Genomic DNA, 18,762 nt, shown 5'->3' with positions numbered 1-18,762 from the left:
ACAGGTTGTATGCCTGAATGGTCCCTCAAAACTCTTTCTGCACAGGAGGGTGAACTCTTCTCTCTGAAATGTTAGATTTCTATATGCAGGCAGTCTTTTCCATGGGGGAGAGAATTCAAACATGCAATCTTTTCCCACGTTCAGGGAGCCTGAAATAGTTCAGCTAGGGAAGTTTTGCCACATGATTCTATTAATCATGTCAACTGGCCTTGGCAAGGTCAACAGCCAATGCAGAACGGTAGCTGTTTTCCAAGGGTAGGTAGGACTTGGGATTTCTTCAACATAGGGGTGTAGAACATGTAGTCTAACAACATCTAGAGGCTATAACTCTCATCAGACCTAGCCAGCATTGCCAATGGTGAGGCATGATGGGAGTTGCAGTCCAACAGCATCTCAAGGGCCATATGGTCCCTACTTTAACACATGTATGTGAGGCAAATGGTTCATTCCTTCAGAAAAGCTACAGCTGCTGAAAATGCCTAATGCAACACTAAGTATTTAAAAGGTAGAGTCAAAATGGCATTTTGGCACCATTATTTTAAGAGTAAAGCACCTGAAATTGTCCTGCATTTTCTAAAAGCTATGCCAGGCAAAACCTTCATTAGGACCAACCAAACATGCACAAAGCTGCATTTTCTAGAACTATTGATGAATATGTCAAGTGGGAAAATGTGACAGCTCACCAATTGCTATGTATGTTGTGAAAGCCATCTCTTCTAGGCAAACCTTTTCTTTCAAATCATAATTCCAAGTGCTATCCTATGAAAGCTTTAGTTTGTATCAATCCTGGTTGCCATTCTTTACGAACACCCACCCACCGCAGTCTGGCAACAGACCAGATTTTCTTGATTCATCTTGATAGAAGGGAAGCAGGATATAAAATCTAGCATTCCAGATGAATCTGAGCAGACTCTTCAGTTCTGTGGAAATACTGGTGGGTAAAGAGGCTAAGGTGCTTAACATGGAATGCATGACTTTTTAATTTCAAGTGCATTAGAAGCGGAGCCTGCTCTTGTAATACTTGAAGTGGGCACAGGAATTGCAATAACAGAGGATGGTTGTTTTTTGATTACAGGTATAAGAAGACATCAGAAACATTGTCTCAGGCTGGACAAAAAGCTTCTGCTGCTTTCTCAACAGTTGGATCTGTAATAACAAAGAAGCTGGAAGATGTGAAGTATGACTCCCAATTTTCCCCTATCTATTTACACTGAACTGGAGCTTAACTGTACCGAACACAGAATGTTTAACGCTTCCAGTGCCTTAGAGTCTGTGTGGACGATAATTTGGGACTTGCATCTTGATTTTATTCGGCCTTTCACAACACGGAGCCCTCCAGATGTGTTGGACTGCGAATCCCATAATTCCCAGCCAGCATGGTTGCATTCCAACACACTTGGAGAACACAAGTTTGGGGGAGGCTGGTTTTATTAGTAGGCTGCTTGCTTCGACACATTGGAGCAAACAACTACCACCTCTGGCCCCCAAGTATTAGCCACTGACATATAAAATACATGGCAATAAATGGCCATGTAAATTTTGCCTTTACTGTAAGAAACCCGTCAGTGTAGTGTTTTAGCTCACAGAAGAAGTACAAGATAATATGATGGTCTTGTGCAAATCGCTCTTTTTTGTGGAGTGAGGGGAATGCCATTTACACTGAGTTAGGCTCAAATCCACTGTTTGGTCTAGGAATGATCCCCCATTGAGACTGTCACCGTTCCAATGTGCCTCAAACATTATGCATCCTCTGTTTCAGGGCACCTAAGATGTGAAGGTGCCTGAAGCAAAAAATACATATGGCACCTCCTTCCTTGACATCCATAACCACAACCTGCCTAATAGTCAGGCCAGCCCTGTACAGAATCAGCTCCCTTGGGAGCTCCTTAACCTGGATGAACTCTGCTTGATGTAATCATGTTTGAGATTGGGCAGGAGGGGATACTGGGGCTGGATACAGCAAGCCACATCTGCATGAGCACTTCGCTTCTGCTACTTGCTCATCAGGAAAGACGAAAGCATAAACTAGTATTCTGAGCTGCATGAGTCCCAGACTTTTAGAAATCAAAACTTTCCTGAGCCCCTGCATTTTGTGAAATTGGCTCCCTTCTAGGATTCAGTGTCTTGTAAAACTTCTGGTCTGCATTGCTTAGAATCAAACTCTTTATCATGCTGATTGTAGTGATAGTGAGGTTTTTCAGTAAAATGTTTTGTGCTCTTATCCAAGGGCCCTGTATAATTTGGCTAACAAGAGTAATATGCGAGCTACCTCTGAATTCTATTTCCTGGAAGTGTGCTGTTTTTTTAAATAATTTCATTGTTATTTGGATGCCGAACGTTAGAGAGATAGTGATGCAATTTAATGGCTATTTTAAGGCACACAGTGGTCTGGTTTGCACATACCAGTAACCCATGGTTTATTTAACCCATATTTGATGCCCTACCCACTGAGGTTAATGTTAATTGCTGAGGGTTTATTGTGAACTGCTGAGCGATTTTATTATATTCAGTGTTATACAAGTGTCAGAAATGAATAAATACCTAGGGTTTGCCTGACAGGCAATCAAACAAACCATCCTTTGTTTTCCCAATTCCGGGGTTGTTCGTTTCCCTTCTTCTCCGCCCACTCCCTCCTTGTATCAAAAATATCTCTGCAGCCCTGTAGTATTGGCATGCAGAGTGGCTGCTTTTTTGTTTTGTTTTTTAAGTATTTTTGCCTGCTACCTCTGTAGCCTGGTAAAACTATCTGTGAACAACCCACGGTTCTGGGTTTGCACATAATAACAATCCATGTTTTAAACAATTCAGAGTTCACAACAACAAACCATGGGGCTATTTGTATCAGATGACAGCCCACTCTGGGTTAACCTGCAATGTGGCTGTGGCATGTGCAGGTTGCATGTGGGTGCTATTTTGAATATGCAACACCCACTCAGGGGTTTTGTGTTACGTAAACCTGGGGGACGTGGGATATGTGAAGGTTATTTAATTCATTCTCACCAGGTTCACATGACAGTCCCCGTGCAGGGGTTGCATGTAGAACTTGGTGCCTGTGGGTGCTGCGGCTCATCATGGGTTAAATAATGAGCCATGGCATGTTGTCTGAACCCAGTACATGGGTTTTCTTTCTGGGTTGTTCATTGGTAACAATCTATGGTTTGTTAGCGTTGCCACATCACACATTGCAACCCAGAACTTAACCCATACCTTGAGTTACCTTTATGTGCGAACCAGGCTAATGTATAGAAAACAGACTTGTATGGTTAACAGCCTTTTGTTAGCATATTGTAGTTTGAACAGCTTTCCATGCAGAATATACATAAAACTGGCTTCTCTTTATTGCTTAGTCTGTGGGAACTTGTGATGCCCGGCATTGATCAAAAGTAAAATCATTTGCATTTAATTTCACCATATTCCCTTAGAATTGCTGAATACCAGAACTACAGTTCAGTTCTAAAAATTGACCCTTCATCTATAGTGCTGCCATTTTCCTCTTAAGTCTAGTGTAGATGAATACAAATAAGCTCATAATTCTTACTATGATAGTCCATGTGTGTTTATACTGCAAATTTCTTTTTATTTTTAAATGCTTGCTTGGTATCCTACAGAGTGCAGGCATTTACACAGTCCCTTAGGTAAGATGTTAAAAGTTGGTGTAGAGCATGCCAATAGAATTTCTTTGTCTCACAGCTAGTACATCCTGACAGACTATAATATGCAGTTCTCTTGTATAATACATGTTGGGGGTTATGCTTTGTGCAGTTCTAAATGTTCAATTAAACTTCAGACCTTTTTACAAGAAAGGGAAGTACTAAAAAGATAAAGTATAAATACTACACAGAGCTGAATATGCTGTGAGGAAACAGTATTGCACAATTATTCCTACAAATGTGTGGTGTGAAACTCCTACAGTTTTGCAGATGTTATTTACTAGTGACCTGTCAGAACAGTGAGTGAATTTCCCCTTCAATATCTCTTAGTAGGAACAATTAAGTAACATGCCAGTGGTATGACAATTGAACCTGAATGTCAGTCAAAACAGCTTACAGCTGTGTAGCTGAGATGACAAACCTATTTTGGGGGGATGGTGGAGACGAAATATCTTGACACAATGTGATAGGCTGCAGTAACTAGTTAAACCTTAAGAAGGTTCCCTCTGGAATTACTTAAAGTGACTTAATAGGCTCTTTCTAGGGAATTTTGTCAATAAATAACATACAAGAATCATAGGGTTGCAAGGGACCCCTGCCCATGCTGTTGCAGTATCCCCAGTGAGTGACCGTCCAGGCTGTGTTTATAGTCTGATGAAGAAGATTCCACAACCTGCTGAGGTATTATGTTCTACTGTTGAACAGCTTGCACTGTCATGAAACATTTCCTAATGTTAAGTTGATCCTTTTTCTGGTAACATGAATGTCTTGGTTCGGGTTCTACCCACTGGGATAACAGAAAACAAATTTGCTCCATCTTTGTCAACCTCTCAAATATTTGAAGACTTATTTTTATATTTAGACTTATTTGTGTATTTAGACTTATTTGTGAAGACTTGTGTATTCCATTGTCGTACTTAGAGCAGTACGACAATGGAACCAATTACCTAGGGAGGTTGTGGGCTCTCCCACACTAGAGGCCTTCAAGAGGCAGCTGGACAGCCATCTGTCAGGTATGCTTTAAGGTAGATTCCTGCATTGAGCAAGGGGTTGGACTCGATGGCCTTAGAGACCCCTTGCAACTCTACTATTCTATGATTCTATTTATTTATGTGCTGTCCTTCCTTGCAAGGAGCCCATGGCTGTCATCACTTCCTACTATTTCCTGCAAGCAAAACATACCTGACTCCTTAAAGCTTTTCTCATAGGACTTGGTCTCCAGACCACCACCGTCTTTGGGTTTTTCCTCTGGACATTTTCCATTTTGTAACAGAGTTGAAACAGATAAACCATTCAAAAGCTGCACTGGTATTTTAACATAACACTGCTTTTCTGAACAGAATTTCAGCATAAAAATAAGATCATGCTCTTGCAATAGCTTTCCTTATTGATAGTTCTAAAATGTGGTATTTTCTTTCACCCATGTTCTTTTTGAGGTATGAATGAATGTTGCAGTCCCACAAGGGAATTTGGAATCGACACAGATGTCTACATATGTATGTTTCCAGTGGAACATCTGAAGAGGGAACACTCATTTCTCCCACAATGAGTTATTTGGGCATCAAATTTGGAGAGATGTGAGGTGCCCTTTTCTTGAACGTGACGCTGGAAGCATGAAAAGGAAAGCTTGATTGCCTTTGCATGTTGTGCTAAACCATGGCTTAGCGTGATATGAACAAGTTGCAGCAAGCTTCAGGCTCATATGCTCCCTTCTCTTGCTCAGCTGACAGAAGGAGTTCAGATACTTGTTTTTGCTTACCTGCCTAGTTTGCCATGACAAACTAAAGTTTTCTACTAACTGGTTAATTTCAAACAAACCAACTTAATTATTTTATAAAATTTATATCCCGCTTTTCCACCAGAAGTGGTTCTCAAGAAGTTGGCTTGTTAGCATTAACCATAGTTAATGACAAACCAGTTTCTATTTTTGGTGGCACAGGAAACTATGGTTAAGTATAAATGGAAGCCAAAGTTTCCAAATTCCTCATCAGCCATGTGGGGTGGAGGTGAGGAGTGGGAAAATGAGCCTGGAGTTTACTGTGACTTATGCACATGTGCCATAGTTTAGCATGACAAGTGAATGTAGCCATTGGTCTCTATTGTACTTCCCTGTACAAGATCACAATGCCCCAAAATGTGCTTTGCTTTTTATTATGACAATGATTCCAATTTGTACCTTGACTCTCTTGGCATTCCAGTTAGGTGTGCCATTTATCCGACTCTGTAACTAAGGTCCTCAGAAAGCATTTCAACTCAAATGCTAGGAGAAATACTAATGCTGTGGGAATGTATTCTGTTCAACTTTCTTTTTAGCTCTGATGCCACTTATTTGTCTTAAGGTGTGCTTCTGCAATACTGAGACAAATTGGATCTGTAGGATTATTGCTCAAGGGGATGCCAGGATAACAGCAGAAATGGGATTGCTACCTGGCTGCTTTAAGACTGCTTGCTCACCAAGAGTAGAACAGATGAAAAGCTGTAAGGAAAAAAATGGAAACAGATCATGTGTAAGAGATTGCAACCAAGACAATATGGCAAGAAAGTGAATAGATGTTATAGAGGAATGAGAGGAGGAAAACAAATGTGGTTGAGCAAACAATGTGGTGAGGAAACGATGTGGTGAGGGTTATCTTTTGTATGTACACCTTAACTGGTGTGTGTGTGTGTGTGGGGATATGAGGTCATCAGAGGGGATGCCCTTGGTGGTTCCACATGGACCTATGACCCGACTGGAGTCCACCTGGAGAAGAGCCTTCAGTGTGTTGGCCCTCTTTCTATGGAACTCCCTGCCTCTGGAGGTCAGGCAGGCACAAAAACTGCATTCTTTCGGCACCTCCTGAAAACCGCTCTTTTCCAGGAAGACTTCCTTAGTTTACCAGCCATGGTTTTATTGGCACTCTGGTTTTTCCCCCCAAAGGAATAATTTAAATTTTGCATTTCATTCTTTTTATCATTTTATCTCCTATTGTTCACCGCTCCAGAGTATGTGGTGTGGTATATAAACATTGCAAATAAATAAATAAATAAATACTTGGATGCTAATTTTGCAGAGTTCAGAGGATGGCATACCTGGAGCACAAAGCAGAATTCTGGGTTCCCAATGCCCAACTTTCAAAGGGGCTGTCAGCTGTCTTAGTGTAAGGCTAAAAATACGTGGACATGTAAAATACGACCCAGTGACTTAAGCTCCAAGCCTGGAAAGAGCTATGAAATAAGATGTTATTACCAACTGTTTGGTATCCATAATGCTTTTGGAAGGCTGAATTGAATTGATCTTGCCCGGACTATTTGTAGAAATGAGTTATCTGGAAGAGAACTGAAGCATTTCAACAGGGTTAAGTGATAACCATTTTTGTTTTCTCTTGAGGTAGAAAAAAGTATGGAGAATCACTGCTGTCCCTTGTAATGAATAGATAGCTTTAGAAAACAAAGCTTGCTGGTCACATCTGTAATATGTCATTACATCTGGTTATTTAACAATTACCTAATCAAATTTTAGCAACATGTAATGGCACATAAAATTGGCATAGTGATTGCCTAATGCTTGTTGCACTAGCTATGCTGTGTTGCTGAAGGAACAAGCATTAGTATCTTTGAAAGCTAGTGTGATCTACCGTACAGTTTGACAGACCAGATCTAGTTATGCCAATGGATGTATTTTCAGATTTGATATTGAAAATAGTGTGTGGTTTATCCCCCGAAGATAGTTGCAGGGAGAAACATAAAGATAGCGAAGTGCTTATATAAAAGAAGAGTAGCTTTTGGGAGAAGTTAACTGGAGCCAATATGAAAATACCTTGAGATTGACTAACATATTTGTTCATGCATTCCCATTGGAGAAAGCTTTAAAATTTGAGAGTGTATTTGGCTTTATATAAATAATACAGAACCATTGGCACATTTGATTAAATCTGATCAGTTATTCTAGAACACAAACTACAGAAAGTGTTTCTTAAACTAGCATGATGTGTTAAATGTTGCTACTGCTCTCCTTTTAGCTGTGTGTGACGATAACTATGCATGCCTATCTTCAGTGCGTTGGGAAAGTGTTGTGTGTTGCTGCATGGAATTGGCAGGGACATGCTTATCACTCTTTCATAATCTGATTGATTTTCCTTTCTTTTAATGCTGCCATTTAGTATACGTTGTCTACAGCATTCAATTAGCATGCCTGCTATGAGGTAATGTATAGTTCACTAGTACCTCCCAAATTATCTTAATGTGATCTTGGTTAGTGGAATTGTACCAGGTTTAAAATAGATAAGAGGGTATTAGACTTTATACAAATTGTTTGGACCATTACTCTGTAATCAAAACAAGAACTTATACAAAATATGTCGTCATTGTTCCAGTAGTGGGGAAAGGGAGATGGGAAAGATATGTATTTGTAAGGTACAAATGTGCACACTTGAGCATAAGTCCCATTTGACTCTGGAGTTTCTGAGTAAGCATATGTAGGATCAGGCTGAAAAACAGATAAGTGACTTTTCAGTAGTTCTATACAAAAATGCTATCTATTATCAGAACTTTTTTGGCATGCTACTAAAGTTAAAGCACGGGTAGGCAACTTAGTGCCCTCCCGATGATTTGGACTTCAGCTCTCATAAGCCCCAGCCAGTACAGTCAGTAGTTGGGGTTTATGGGAGTAATAATCCAAAAACATGGAGCATATCAGGTTTCCTACCTGAGTTAGAGCGTCACAGGCCATATCTTTAAATACTGATCTACTCTGTATGTGGGGCTTTTTCTTTAATTGGCCTTCCATTGCATATACACTTCTAATTTGAATTCCTAAATTATTTTCTATTTCTCCACTAGAAATTCACCAACATTCAAGTCATTTGAAGAAAAAGTGGAAAACTTAAAGGTAAAACTTAACTACAAAGTTGGTTTCTAAAATACAAGGAATACAGTTGAGATTTTCCAGGATACTGGGACTAGGTGTTCAGCTTCCATGGAACTATAGGAAACATTTAAATTCCTATGGAATACACTGGCAATACCACACAGTTGGGCAACGCAGTAAAGCTTAAATTTAGTACCATTGCTCCTGCAAGAGGAAATGGAGGGCAGCTTAATAGTTCTTAAGGGGAGCTGAGAAATGCAGGACAGTGCTTTTATTCTACTTCTGAAGATGCATGGTACTTAATGCCTTTTTTGGCTTAGTTTGCATATACCTCTAAACCAGGATTCCAGAGAATCCTCATAGTGTTCAGGAAGCCAAATTCAAGCTATGGCTTCAGGTTTCTGGCTGGTTTGGATTGACAAGCCAAAATCCCATGTTTGGACCTAATGCTAAACAAATCACAGCTGGAGGTTTTCTAGTTTGTTTAGCTGCTCCTGTTGACAGGAGGAGCCAAGCAGGAGCAATTGAACAGCATACATCTGCACACTGACTTAGCATTGCATCCAAATGTACCATTTGTATGGAATTGTTAGATGTAAAACTAGAGAATCTAAAGTTCTGCCCTTATGAAACAAGGAATTACACAGCGAACATTTTTTTTAACCCAAGTCCTCTTCAGCTTCTAAAATTTCTGTAGAAGCTACCACAGACCTCCAAAAGCGATGAAGAGTTTTATGGCACCTTAAAGACTAACACCTGTTGTGGACACTGTCCAATTCATCAAATGCATGAACGGACGGTGTCCATGAAAGATATCATAATAAATGTGTCACCCTTCAAGGTTCTACAACTCTTCTCTATTTTGCTGCAAACAGACTAACGTGGCTACCCCTATGGCAATTGTCATACATTTCCAAATATTATTAACATTTTATTTTAAACACAGCTGAGATTTTCAGGAAGGCAAACTTGGATTAGATTACATATTAACTTGTATAGTACAATGCCACATGTGTCCCTAGAATGTATTTTAAGGCATGCTATGCAAATCATCTGATCTAGATAAATTGTGTACGTATCCAGTATTATGGTATCCATTTAAGCTGTTGGCTGGAGGGGACAGATTGACCCTATCCAAAATGTTGAGGGGAGTTTGTTCAGCTGTGGCAGTTTCTGCAATGAGTTGTATGCAGGTTGCTGTACTCTTCTAGCTTACCTGTAAGGCACTAACATTTTATGTTCTAACGTGTTAGTTCCAACATCAAATGCTGCAGTTCCCAGTTTCTTTTCCATGTCTCAGGCAAAGTATCCTGGCCTGAGGTGAACTTAATCTATATTCTAAGATGCTTAAGCATATATTTTATCAAACTGACTTCCAAAGGTTCAGTCCTACATGCTGAAAATACTTCCAGCAGAATATCTGATTGAACTAATTGCCACAAAGCAGTTGAATGATGGCCTGAAATGGAAAGTTTACAGCTTTTACAGGAAATATTCAAGCTTGTATTTTGGACCTTGGGAGACATTTGGTAAATGGATAGAATAGCATACCCAAAATGTTTAGGTGTCTAAAATAGTGACCCTGTTTGCATGTCACAAGAACCCACGATTTGTTAAACTTTGGGTTGTTGTAAGTGTACTAGATCTTGCTGCCTGATTGATCCCACCACAGCGGGTCAGAGCTAAACAGTCCAGGGATGTTCTGTCCCTGGTTTGTTTATCGTGATGTCCAAACCCAGAATTGTGAATTGTTGTGGGAGGAACAATCCAGACTTGTAACCCAAGAACAAACTATGGGGTAGTTCCCAATAGGAGCTGTGCGCACGCAGAAAGGCTTCCCTGGGCATTGGTCTGTGCATGGCCAGCACAATCAATCTAGGTCCACGTGCAGCCGCTAATGCATGCGGCCATGATATAATGCTTCCAGGGGCAAGCGCCGACATGAGCAAAAATATTTGTTTGTGCAAGCAGCAGAAAGTTTTTTCCAGTAACGAGTGTTTTTGCTCATGTCACTTGGCCCACTCTGTTGTGGCTGTGCATAAACCTGGGCTGGAGGGACTGGGCACATGCACATGGTCTCGGTTGGATACTACCTTATGTTTACAACTTTGGGTTGTTCCTCTTACAACAACCCACAATTCCGGGTTCAGACATCACAATAAACCCAGGGACAGAGTGTCCCTGGGTTGTTTAGCTCCGTGAGTGGCCAGAAGCCAGCACCCTCATAACTACCCAAGGTAATCCCTGGGTAGCTATGATTTGCAAACTGTTCCCTAGCCATATTTGCAGCTTAACTTCTAAGAGTTTAATCTGAAGTTTCTAAATTTCTCTTCAGTATAAAGTTGGGGGAAACAAGCCTGCTGGAGGTGACTTTGGAGAAGTCTTAAACTCTGCTGCCAACGCCAGTGCCACAGAAGCTACTACAAAGCAGACGGAAGAGGAGACTCCATGATTGTCCTGCCTCCCTTGTGCTACCCACTGCCAGATGCTGCAAATGAATGCTGAAGCACAACACCTCTGCTTTTGACTGTTCCAAGATGTCCTTCTATTTAGCACTTAGCTTTATAGCTATTGACTAGAATATGTTTCTGTAGGTTCAGAGTATTTTTTTGAAACTGTAAAAAACACTCTTGCCTATGTTATCTGAGAGATGGGGATTTTTATGTATTTTGAGTATTTATAAGATTATTACTGGTCTTAAGTAATCACTAAGGTATTGTGTTACGAAAATTTGGAAATGGGAGCTTCAACACTGTACTTTTTGGATGCTATGATGATTACTGGTTACCTCATCTCATGTCTATTCTACATATTTCACTGTGAAAACCTGAAAAGGTTTCACTCACTCATTGCTGTCTTTTGCAAGAAATTCCACTGGCAAAATAAGCAGTGCAAACTTGTTTGTGTATATGTTGCATCTGTGGACGCTGAAGTAGGATGGTTCCCACTCACATTCTCCATGGCTTTATTGAGGTTCCCCTGAAAAGATTTATTCTGACAGTAGCTTAACTATTCCAGCTAAGCAAAGATACGGTTTTCCCTTGTATTATAAGCTGACTTAATTCAGTTTTTTTGTCTTTGTCTGAAATGGGCTTCTAAAATACAAAGCAGATTATTAACGTAGAATATGTAGGCTGGAAGCTAACACAGCAAATGGAGTGGTTTAGAAGCACCATGCTAATAAAAGTACAATGATTTAAGTGTTTATATCCCCCCTCATTGACTAAAAAGAACAACCATGGGCCATTGCCATTTATACAACACACTTCAGCCCCATTAACACTCACACCTCACCAAAATTGAAATGCATGGTACTAACAGTTCTACTAGTTGTGTGTAGGTCTGTAGACTTTTATACACACTTCCAATTTGGGCAAGTGCATACTGGAGTGTAGGTGATACAGATCCAGCCTCTGTATCCGCATCTTGAAGTGTACCCTGTAGGGAAATAGAATCTTTTTAAACTGGCCACCCCACATTGTAACCTGAAAATACACTTAAATGTTATAGGCGTAAGTCAACTTTCTGTTTAAAAATGTTAATCAAACTCTGTTGGTGATCCTGTAAAATACTTTTTCTCTAGAAGGGGAATGCACTCCTTCTTTATATGCTGTGTGCCTGCATTAGATACCTTTCTGGCACATTGAAATATTATATTTAGCAGATTTTTTTGGTGGGGGGGCACTTTTAATCACCAAGTTTAAGATGAATTAGAACACTTAAAAGGTGCATTGTAACTTAGGTGTTATCTTCGTAGCTGCACCAAAATGGCCACAAATCACATCTATAAAGCAGCCTATGCTGTATTTGACAGCCTTCTGTAGCATTTCAGATTTAGTCCAATACTTGATAACATGTAAAAATAAAAAAATGCATTCTCAAATGTAAAAGGCTAGTTGGGAGTTCTGTATTGAAAGAGTGCTACATTCTTGAAGCCCAGTACCATGCATGCTTAGAGAGATGGTAGCCCAATTAGAAATCAATCAAACTTAATTCTAGGTAAGTGTGCAGGATTTCAGCCTTAATAATTGACTTTTTTGGATGGTGTTATCATATGAGTTGGAGTTAATGGCTGTAATTAGAAGTAAAAAAAAGTGGTCTTTTTCTTTTGCAGTGGCTAATATGATCCCTGGCCATGCATCCATGGAAATGCACTTACCTGAAAAAATGTTTCCAAAGATGTAAAACAGATAAGAGACACAATGCCAGTTGGATTAGTCCCTAAATGAAATACTTAATCCAATCTTCCATTGTTTGAGCAAATGCACACCTATTTTATTTGGAAAAGGTGGCAAAATTGAGATGTCTGCCAACATATTACCTGCAAGTCAAATTGCTTAAATGCCTTCAGTCATAATCATACTATGACCAAGTTTTAGTATGTTGCAGTTATGCAACTTCATTGTCCCACCAAGTCTGATTACAGTGATGTGTGCTTATTTTTTTGTGTATACCAAACTGAAATAGTTAAGTAATTGCTTGTGGACTAGCTTACCTTGCAACTAGTAGGAATGGGATAGTCGTTGATGCCCAATGTGTTGTCTTGATTGGATTGATTTCCTCATTATTATTATTATTTTTAAAAAAACCTGAGTAAAGTATGCCAAGTGTAAGATCTATTCCCTGGCCTTATAATGCTAAAGAGCCAGAGAAATTGGAGGGGGCGGGATGCCACTCATCCATACCCATCATATGAGAAAGAAGTCAAATGCCTTTATAGCTAATGTTAACACCAGCCTTTGGTGCCATTTGAGCTGCCTTTGGTGTCACTTTTCTTGGCAGAAAGGTGGGATGCAAATCAAATCAATAAAATTCATTTTTTCTTGAATAAAGGAGGGAGATAAAGCTTGTAGCTCCCAGATTGTATAAGTGTACATGCTAATTCTGCTGTGATTATATTTAATCTGGAATAGCTAACTTGATCCCTAGAATGTGAGATCAAGTCCTTGGATTAAAGGGAAAGGGCTACAGGCTAGGGGCAAACATCTCATGTAGGCTTCACTTAGAAGCACCACTTGATTTCTAGGTAAGCTCTTGATTCTGCATCTGCTTCAGGTTTTTTGTTTTGTTTTTATCATCCCTACCACTCAACTCACCATTGCAACAAGGTGCAGCAGAGAATGGGATATTTGGAGAAATACAAAATAACTGCCATCCTTGCTGCTGCCACTCTGAATCTGTCTTCATTTGGGCTTAGTGTGGAAGGTCAGAGTTAGAGAGGCATCCGCCAGCCATTTCTGTCAAAGGCACTTGAGCTCTTGGATTCCTAGAAGCCTCCATGGGCCCTGACAATTCATATCCAAAAGAAGTCTTTCACCAGGTGCTGCAGGACAAGTCATCACTTTGAATTCATCAGAAGTGAGAGGGGAGCAGGAAAGATCACTATGATTGCCACTATTGCTTCTACCTAGAAACATCTTTGGGGTTTTCAGAACCCTGTGGCTAACCTGGTTTCAAGTACAATGTTGTCCAAGGTTGAATCCCTTGGAACTAAGGCATAAAGAGGCAGGTTTGGTCTATACAAAGCCCCAAAAACCACTTCAGCTCTGGCCACCAGATCCTCCATAGCTACTTCCCTCTCTTTCAGGCCTTTGGTCATATGGATTTGGAAATTATAGAAGTTGCCTTCAGGCAACGAACAGTTTAGGGAAGACTTCCACAAGCTAGTTCATCTTAACCCAGGTGGGTCTTACATCCTAATCCAGGATTGTATGCAGATGGATGGAGAACATCCTGCCCTACCCATGTGTAGGTCTGCTTCCAGGTAGGATGGAATCTATGTCCTTTGATTTTCCAAGTAGTCCTGGTGAAGTATCAGCCATCCCTCTGGCCTCCTTGTCTTTCTTAATTCCACTTTATCTTCCTTTGTTAGCCAGTTGGAGCTTTATGGTCAAGCTAGATGTGCCTGGACCAACCTTATGTATTCATCTAGCAACTCCACCTCGTTCTGTATATAAAGCGGATCTCATCTTTCCCAACAGGAGCGGGAAACCTGCGGTCCTCATGCAGCTCTCAGAGGCAGCTAGCTTGCCTTCAAGTGTGGTAGAAGATGCTGTCACATTGCCAGTGTTGAAGAAAGATTCAATTGTCAGTCCAGTTGGCTTTTGTTCAGGAAATGGGAGGGAGTGCCATCTTGTTCTTCGCTACAGGCAGCGAAATGTCTTGAGGTGGCTCTGATACTAAGTAAACATTTAAGATTCCAGGATCTGATTTGGAGATGAACTCTAGAGAGAGATTGTGTGTTTATTGATTTGGGGATGTTTTTTAATTATTGGATGTCATACTGATGGCACCCAGTATCTTGCCTACCCTTTTAAATGATTAATTTTGCCCCAAGAACATGGACTTCTTCCTGATTCTCTTGGGCACAAGGAACTTAAATACTCAACTAAATAGGCTAGCCTCACAATTGCCACAAGGTGGAAGCAGTTGAACAAACAATTCTAAATGAGGATATTAGGCTACCTTTATCTTTAGAACGGCAGAGGGCGCTTATTTTCTAAACTTTCAAAAAGATCCAGTGTGCATTAAATTTGTCTGGTCATTCGGAAACATAGCACCAACTTAGAATTTTTTGAAAAGCTCCTCTAAGGATGGGAATTTTCAAATAGGTTCAGCTTTCCTGGGCAGAAAGGAACTGTGTTAAATCAATTCGTTCTCATGTTCCTTTAACATTTCCAATTTTGCAGTATCTCTGATGTTCCAATCCTAAACACAGTTACCCGAGAGTAGGACTCAAGAAAATTTCTGAGTAAACATGCATAGGATTGCACTGTACATATCAGGGGTATAGCTTATAGTTTTCTATAGACTTGCTTTACTACAGGTATAGGAGTAGAAGCCAGCGCAAAAGTTCTTGGGAATTAGCACTCCTATTTTCTCCTTGGAAACAGTCCAATTTAATAAACACTATTTTCCATTGCTGTAGTAACTACGTCATGGGTGGGTGTGATCTAGGATACTTGCAGTGTGGTATGAAATACAGTGCTGTATGGCAGCAAGTATGCTCCATCTGCCTTATCGTCTAATTTTGGCCTTCCATGAAATGAGTTAGGTCTAAACTGGGTATCTATTTTTCTCCATATAGCGAAGCCACTAATTTGACTTTTCCTTGCAATTCATTAAGGTTGCCAGCAAAAGCACACACATTTTGGGTTGCCCCAGTAGGCAGACATTGTTTGTGTTTGCCACTTACCCTTCTGCTTCTCTGGAGTCAGGAGAAACTCCTGCTTGAAATCCTAGGGAGCCACTGCCAGCCAGTGTTGATAATACTGGGCTAGATGGCCCAATGATCTGACACTGTGTAATGCAGCTTCCTATATTCCTTTGGCTTAGGGAGGGCTGGGAACGCCTTAAGACACACTGAGGTTTGGAGTTCATGTACTACAACTCTTGTTCTGCTGTTGGGCCTGATCAGCCAACACGCTAAGCCATGGTTAGGCCGCTAACCCTTTTGCATCAAATGGATTTTGAACGTGTTTAAACCTGGTTATGTAGCCACTATGATTAGGAATAGTCCAAACGGCATGCTAAGTCGCTGAGCCATAATATGCTTAGCCAAGTTGGCTTAGCGTGTCATCTGAACAGGGTCAATGTTGGCACCAGGCAAGCTTCTTTGGGGAGAACATTCTACAAATGAGGTGCCACCACTGAAAAGACCCCCTCTCCTGTAGCTACCCACGTCTCTTCACTTGTTGGGGTCACCTGAAGGACAGCCTCAGATGGTGATAATTAAAAAAAATTTTTTTGCAAGTATAACAGAAACAAAAGAAAAAAGTTAACCTCCCAGTAGGTAAACATGGGAGGAGATAGCATTGTGCAGTAACTAATTTTTATTTTAAATTGGATTAACTGTGAGGGAAAAGATGGAAGATGTCGCGGGCAGGAAGGTTATGAATGGGTGATGCAGTCGTATGGATCCTCCATAATTTTCATAAATTAGAGCCATGTCAGACTAAAAAGCCTACTCAGGAAGTACACAAGGTTGCATATGTGAAAGGGGATCATTGCTGGATTTCTGTCCAAACTAGGAAGAAGTACCTTGCAGAACTGTTAGGGTGCCTGCAGCAAATGAGTTGAAGGTTCAATTCCTGGTGGGCAATCTGAATAAATAAGATACATTGCCAATACAGCTTAGATGGAGAAGTGTTTCTTCCCAAAGTACAAGCAAAACGTTGCAATGCGGAGTGCTCCTGTTCAAGGTGCCTTTTCCCAAGATACTCCCCGCTGTGTTTTCCCTCTCCCCAGGTCGGCCACCATTTTGTGGTCACTAAGCATGCTCAGTCCCGATTGTGCCGTTTTGTCCCCCTCACCCCATGAGGGTATATTTTTTGTGTGTGTGTGCAGACTTTGAGGTTCTCTCCAAGTGTGTCATTTCTACACTCGGAGAATGAATAGGCAGGCGTGTTGCCTATGCGCATGCGCTAATCTCTGTCCTTCCAACAAAACCGTTGCCGTGCCGTTAAGTTTTTTTTCACACCGTGAGAGGGACGCGAGGAGGCCAGGTGAGGCAGCGGACGTTGCACGCGCGAGAGAGACAAGCGGGTTGATTGCTGAGGCACTACGTTGGGGAGGAACGAAAATGAAGCGGGCTGTGTACGGCCCGAGTCTTCTAGACTGTGACGCTCCGGCGAGCCTCTCGGTGGAATATCATAGAGACAAGACAACTGGCGGTTTTATCCATAGCCTAAAAGCACGCCTATGATTTCCTCTCTATGGTTTTTCTATTAGGGTGGGCTTCAGTGACCGTTTCCGGCGTGGGAGGAGTTTGGCCGACTGGGAAGAGCAACAGGGCAGGCTTTTGTCATGGCAGCCGCTCCTATTGTAGTCGCAGCAGCAGCAGCGCGACGTTTACACCGGGGAGCCTGCTTGGCTGGGACGCGCGTCTTCCACGAGGCTCCAGGGACGACGCTCGGCTGGCGGCGGCGCCAACCCCTCTCGGGACTAGGAGGAAGCGGCAGCGACGGCGGAAGCGAGGTGCGGTTGCGCGCGGCCGTGCATCCCTTCTCACCCTCCCCCCTGTTTCCTTTCAGTGTGTCTTGGGGCGGGTGGAGGGGGCCGAGGCCGGTCCTCCTGGTGGGATGCTCTTATGTAGAAGGCTCCCTTCCATAGTCCCTCCTCTCTCCGTATGAATTCATATGAATTATCCTATGAATGATAAACCGAATACCCCTCCCAGTGGCACCGAATACCACCCCCCCAATGGCAATCACCGTGGATGCTGTTATTAGGATGTAACGTACAGTAACAGAGACATACTTTTGAAAAACAATGTATAACAAAAGTATAACACTCAGTGATATAAATGTATTCAGTGATGTAAATGCTTCTATTTTGTGGCTAGAGAGATCCCTAGCACTCAAAGCTGTTTCCTTGAAAAGCTCCATCAGGTAACTCCATGGCTATGCTATGCACAGTGCTTCCATTTCTCATCGCTGGAGAGGCAGGAGAGATCCAGCAGCTATGTGGAAAAGTGTTGTACTACATGTGCCTCCCAGTGTCTTCCATAGTATTTATAAACAATTTTCATGAAGCTGATAATATGACATTAGGCTATTTCTTTGCTCCCTTCTCGGAACACTGGTCTAGGATCACTTTGTTCCACTAAACACAAGAAGAGATTTCCCACATTGTAATTGGGGGGTGGGGGGAGTTATGAGTTAAAATTGTGGAAATGTTGGTACCTTCACTTCTCATTATTTCAAGTGTTCTTGACTTAATTATGTTACCTTTGCTAGTATTTTGGGAGGTGGGGTTCTCTTATCGTTGCCAATTCCAGGTCTTCAGTATGGGAAAGGATAAACATCTAAATGATTTGACTATTGATGATGCAGAAATCACCTGTGAGCCACTCTGAACTATTTGATTAGCAGTTGAAAGTTAGCATGCTTTAAAATGCTGATTTTAATACAGGATGTGTGTGGCTTTTACCATACCAAGGAGTATGGTTAATACCATACCAAGGAGAGGTTCTCATTTAAAAGTTCTAATTTAAAAGTAAAATCATATGCTAACTGCTAGAGCAAATGATGTCCGAGTACCAGGATTGTTAACTGAACTCTCAAATGCTCATGAGCATGTTATTGGAGTTTTAGGGTGCCATCTTATCAGGATGGCCATAAGTCTCTGAACTCAGAAGCTTACATCCATCCAGTGCAGAGCAAGAGCAAGTGATTGCGACCTCTACAGTCCTCCCGCTCTGCATTTTGGCAAAGAAGCCTGTCTAGTGAGTCTCTGCAGAGCGGGACGGAAGGAGTCTGGGAAGGA

General features: G+C 41.3%; 1 protein-coding gene across 7 annotated transcripts in view; it reads left to right on the top strand.

Annotated features, from left to right (window-relative positions):
• Positions 1-18,762, top strand: part of TPD52 (tumor protein D52) — a 93,834-nt gene that overhangs the window by 28,341 nt on the left and 46,731 nt on the right. For 2 of the 7 annotated variants that reach the window (XM_063130873.1, XM_063130878.1), the window contains exons 4-8: positions 1,076-1,177; positions 3,609-3,635; positions 7,790-7,831; positions 8,469-8,517; positions 10,832-13,069. In XM_063130873.1, coding sequence (XP_062986943.1) covers positions 1,076-1,177; positions 3,609-3,635; positions 7,790-7,831; positions 8,469-8,517; positions 10,832-10,948 — 337 coding nt within the window. In that variant the 3' untranslated portion in view covers positions 10,949-13,069. Of the gene's footprint in view, positions 1-1,075; positions 1,178-3,608; positions 3,636-7,789; positions 7,832-8,468; positions 8,518-10,831; positions 13,070-18,762 lie in introns of those variants that run through there. The other 5 variants (XM_063130874.1, XM_063130879.1, XM_063130875.1 and 2 more) reach the window with 3 other exon arrangements.

Source organism: Elgaria multicarinata, chromosome 7 (genome assembly GCF_023053635.1).
Source record: "Elgaria multicarinata webbii isolate HBS135686 ecotype San Diego chromosome 7, rElgMul1.1.pri, whole genome shotgun sequence".
In the NCBI taxonomy this organism is placed as follows: domain Eukaryota; kingdom Metazoa; phylum Chordata; class Lepidosauria; order Squamata; family Anguidae; genus Elgaria; species Elgaria multicarinata.
Note: the sequence above shows the minus strand (reverse complement) of the source record. Positions and strands in the feature narration are given on the sequence as shown.